At 30.3% G+C, this 4,024-nt stretch overlaps 1 protein-coding gene across 1 annotated transcript; it reads left to right on the forward strand.

Moving 5' to 3' along the window:
- The first annotated feature begins 628 nt into the window (after nucleotides 1-628).
- Nucleotides 629-3,755, forward strand: LOC130967488 (calcineurin B-like protein 7). Its single transcript, XM_057892367.1, has 9 exons — nucleotides 629-774; nucleotides 1,758-1,927; nucleotides 2,106-2,188; nucleotides 2,304-2,363; nucleotides 2,499-2,607; nucleotides 2,775-2,827; nucleotides 3,118-3,198; nucleotides 3,289-3,401; nucleotides 3,500-3,755. Exons 2-9 carry the CDS (start codon nucleotides 1,834-1,836, stop codon nucleotides 3,555-3,557), a joined length of 651 nt encoding a protein of 216 aa, XP_057748350.1. The 5' UTR covers nucleotides 629-774; nucleotides 1,758-1,833; the 3' UTR covers nucleotides 3,558-3,755.
- The last annotated feature ends 269 nt before the right edge of the window (nucleotides 3,756-4,024 follow it).

The following is a 4,024-nucleotide window of genomic DNA, read 5'->3' on the forward strand; positions in this document are numbered from 1 at the left end:
CCAACTATGCTGTGGCCTGTGGGGGCTAATATAGCAAGTCAACTGTCCATTAAAGACCAAATATAATTTGCCGTTCAAGGCAAACTTTTTCTCTTTTTTTATAGAAAATGACGTTTGGAATGAATACGAATATGAATTGGAATGAATACGAATATGAATGTTAAAGATAAAAAGAAATTCATAAAAATGATAGGTGGACGAAGTCACATAACACAATAGTAAACAACAAAAAATTCAATTTAGTCTTCAATAAATTTATAATGTATTTTAAATAAATAAATTACTAATAAATTTTAATTATTATAAGATAATTAAATTTAAAAAATATCACTTTAAAATAAATTATTTTCATTTAAAATAATAAAAAATTAATTTGTTTGAAGAAATTAATTTAAAATTTTAAAAAATAAAAGTTTGTTAAAAAATAAAATGTCTAATTTAAAATTCGTTGAGACCAATTTAAGTATTTATTTGTATAAATTATATTACATATATATTAAAATTAGTCACCAAAGTTAGTTACCAATATAAAATATATGTTAAAAGATAAATATACATTAAAAATATATGTATTTATACACAAATATATTAGTAGCTCATTTTAGTATACAAATACTATTTTTGTTATGGTAATATAATGAATTAATAAGAGGAGAGTGATGATTGAACCGTACCAACGAAACTGTCCTGTATGTGATCTCTCTCAAAGATTTCAGCACCTTTGAAGGAAGCATCAGTATTAGAGTTATCTACCCTTTTCTGCTTTCTGTTACTGTAAGTCCCTTTTATATTTTGATGTAACAGTACAGTCTACACACACGTCTTTGCTCATACTATTGTTATTCTTCAATATCGATCTGAGGAAGGTTTTAACTTTTAACTAGTATCATCGAAGTTTCACCTACTCTTTTCTTCATTCTTCTTCTTCTTTTCTTTTTCAATTTATAATGAACAACAGAACAGTAACTGAATGGTAAAGATTGTGATTTCTCATCTCTGTTCCTTGAATATTTCTAACTTTATAAAACTTGCCGAATTGTAAATTTCTTTTCTTTGACTTTATACTCTTACCATGATCAAGATCAAGATCCCCTTTAATTTCCTGTTTTGGCTACATGATTTAAGACATATTATAGGAAGAACATAATGAGAACAGATTAGAAAAGCTAAAGGGTAGTTAAATAATTAAGATTATAGACATAATTTACCATAAAACTAACATGACTAATTTGATCCATACAAGTAATTTTCTCCCATAAAACCATGGATGCGAAGGCTCAAATGTTTTGTTATTATACGATGGTTATATGAAAACTAACAGTTACCTGAGGAAAGAAAAAAGAACATGGCGGGAAAATTCTCTGAAATCAAGTTTTTATATTAGAAGACCAAAACAAACAATATGTTCAAACTTCCGAGCAACTTCAGCATGTGTTTTATCTTTTGTAGGAACCAAACTCATCTTTTGACTCTTAAAGGACTTATTGGGATTGAGCAGTTATTTATTATTTAATAAAAAAAAAACAGTTTATTTTGTTAGGAGTTAGGACTAACTTTTCTTATATCAGCAAGCACTATCAGGTAGGTTATTATGACTCCAACGTTACTTCCACCTTGTTAAAGTATGTAGCAAACTTTATTTGTGGCATTGAAATTGTGTATTTCCCATGCATTACACTGTGTTTAAACTTTATACATAGTAGCAAGTACTATTGTTGAATCTTGAAGTCACTCGTTATTTCTGTTTGTTATGGCAGGGGGCATCTATAAACTGAATAAATAGTGTTAAATAGACTTATTCGTTCTGTCACATAGTCTCTGAATTGAGATTACATGTCCATTATCATGAGTTGCTTTTGCTTTAGAAAAGGTAACCCCGCCAAGACTAATCATGACCAATTCGTCATTCTTGCTTCCGAGACATCCTGTAAGTACAACAATCCATATTTGTCCACTTTAGTATTAATTTTGAAATCCTACTTCCTTGATTGATAAGGGAAAAATCTTTTGAAAAATGATTTTAAGTCTTTCATTGCATTTTCTAAACTTTTCCGACCTAAGTATTAAATGTCTAGAACTCTGAAGCTTCCTATACCATTTGACAGTTACTGTGAATGAGGTTGAGGCTTTACTTGATTTGTACAGAAAGCTAAGTGGTACAGTTATTGGTGATGGTTTAATTCACAAGGTATTTTCATTTAGGTGTATTAACACCTTTCTTATATAAGAGCCATTTATGTTACTGAATTTTCTTCACATTTAAGTAGCTTTCTGAGATGATTAGTTTTGAATCTTATCTGCAGGAGGAGTTCCAGTTTGCACTTCTTAGAAATAGTAGTAAGCAGAATCTATTTGTAGACAGGGTCGGTACTTAAGTAAAATTTATTTGTCTTCTTTTAACTTTAATGGATGTAAACAGTTATACAAGTTCATTGATAAACATAAACATTTAATACATCAATGATGCTGTCATTGTATCTTTTGAAAATTGAATGCAGGTATTTGATATGTTTGATATTAAGCGAAACGGGGTTATCGAGTTCACCGAGTTCGTTCGGTCTCTGAGCATCTTTCATCCTAATACATCACCAGAGAAGAAAATTGAATGTATGAAATATGAAATTATTTGTGTTTAACAGAGAAATCAAACGTTCTTCCACTTGTGTGAGTTTTTTGTTATTGTCATATATGGGATTTATCATTAGATTAGAGCCTTTTTGATCTACTAATTACATTGATGAGGACCTGACTGTCCTAAAAACATTTTCTTACAGTTGCATTTAGATTGTTTGACCTTAGACAAAGTGGATACATTGGACACAACGAGGTTTGTACCTTCTTTTCTAAGCTTTCCATTGTGCTTGTGCAAGTGCTTCTTTTATATGCATCCTTAGTTTGAGGAGTGTCTAATATAGAAAATTCAGACATAAACAAAGATAATATAGATAAAAACAAGACATAAAAATTATGTTTTTATCTGTATTCTCATTATCTATCTGTATTTGTATTTTTGTGTTGAGACAGTTACCAAAAAAGAGCTAATAGTCATTTGTTCTTTCCAAATTTGCACTTCCTTCTTATGTATCCTATTATTTGTGCATAATGTTAAACATGAAGTTGAAGGAGATGGTCTTGGCAACTCTGACTGAATCAGATGTTACTGTTCCAGATGATATTGTTGAATCAATTGTGGGAAAGGTTCCTACTCCTAGCCATATACTTATTTGTTGTCCTTTAATTTCTTTACTATTTCCCTCAATCTTATGTTTCAAATATGATACTTTTCAGACAATGAGGGAAGCTGACTCAAATGGAGATGGGAAGATTGATGGTAAAGAGTGGAAAGAATATGTGAGGAAAAATCCCTCTCTTCTGAAGATGATGACTCTGCCATATCTAAAGTTTGTCTCTCTTCTAATCAATGAAATAGCATCTCATTCTCATATAGAGTGTGTAGACTCTGCTGATGTTGACTTGGCACTTTTTCTGTTGTTGTTAGGGATATAACTCTGGCATTTCCCAGCTTTGTTTTGCGCACTGAAGTGGAACACTGCTAACCAAAAATGCACTGTGGAACCAAAATATCACCTGAAAGCTCCTTTATAGAATGTGTAACTAACCATGTTAAATAAAAGCATGCATAATAAACTGATTTTGTGAACTCTGGCACTATATAATATTGTTTGATAAATGTATTTAATTTCTAATGAAGGTTTTCCCAACAATGCCATACTACTATACTATACTCACATTTCTACAGAATTTATAATCTTATTTTCTACACAACAGATTCTAAGAGGTATCGATCTGTCTGACATTTGATGCTTAAATTGAAATATATATATATATATATATATATATAAGTTTTGTCTACCAAACTAAAGTTGTTGACGATGAGTGGTTCACAAGTAGAATAGTGGGATAAAAGATCACGAGTGCTGAGTTTTTAGTACTAACAAAGAGCACAATTTTATGCCCTTCATACGCAATTGTAGTCACTGGACAATAACGCTTTCAAAAGATG

Source organism: Arachis stenosperma, chromosome 3, assembly GCF_014773155.1.
Source record: "Arachis stenosperma cultivar V10309 chromosome 3, arast.V10309.gnm1.PFL2, whole genome shotgun sequence".
NCBI classification, from domain to species: domain Eukaryota; kingdom Viridiplantae; phylum Streptophyta; class Magnoliopsida; order Fabales; family Fabaceae; genus Arachis; species Arachis stenosperma.

What these genes read in the sequence shown, in the direction of transcription:
- LOC130967488 (XM_057892367.1), top strand. Translation starts at nt 1,834, where the DNA reads ATGTCCATTATCATGAGTTGCTTTTGCTTTAGAAAAGGTAACCCCGCC. An exon ending in GTGATGGTTTAATTCACAAG is followed by an intron (nt 2,189 to 2,303) that starts GTATTTTCATTT and finishes TCTTATCTGCAG; the next exon opens with GAGGAGTTCCAGTTTGCACT. An exon ending in ATGACTCTGCCATATCTAAA is followed by an intron (nt 3,402 to 3,499) that starts GTTTGTCTCTCT and finishes TGTTGTTGTTAG; the next exon opens with GGATATAACTCTGGCATTTC.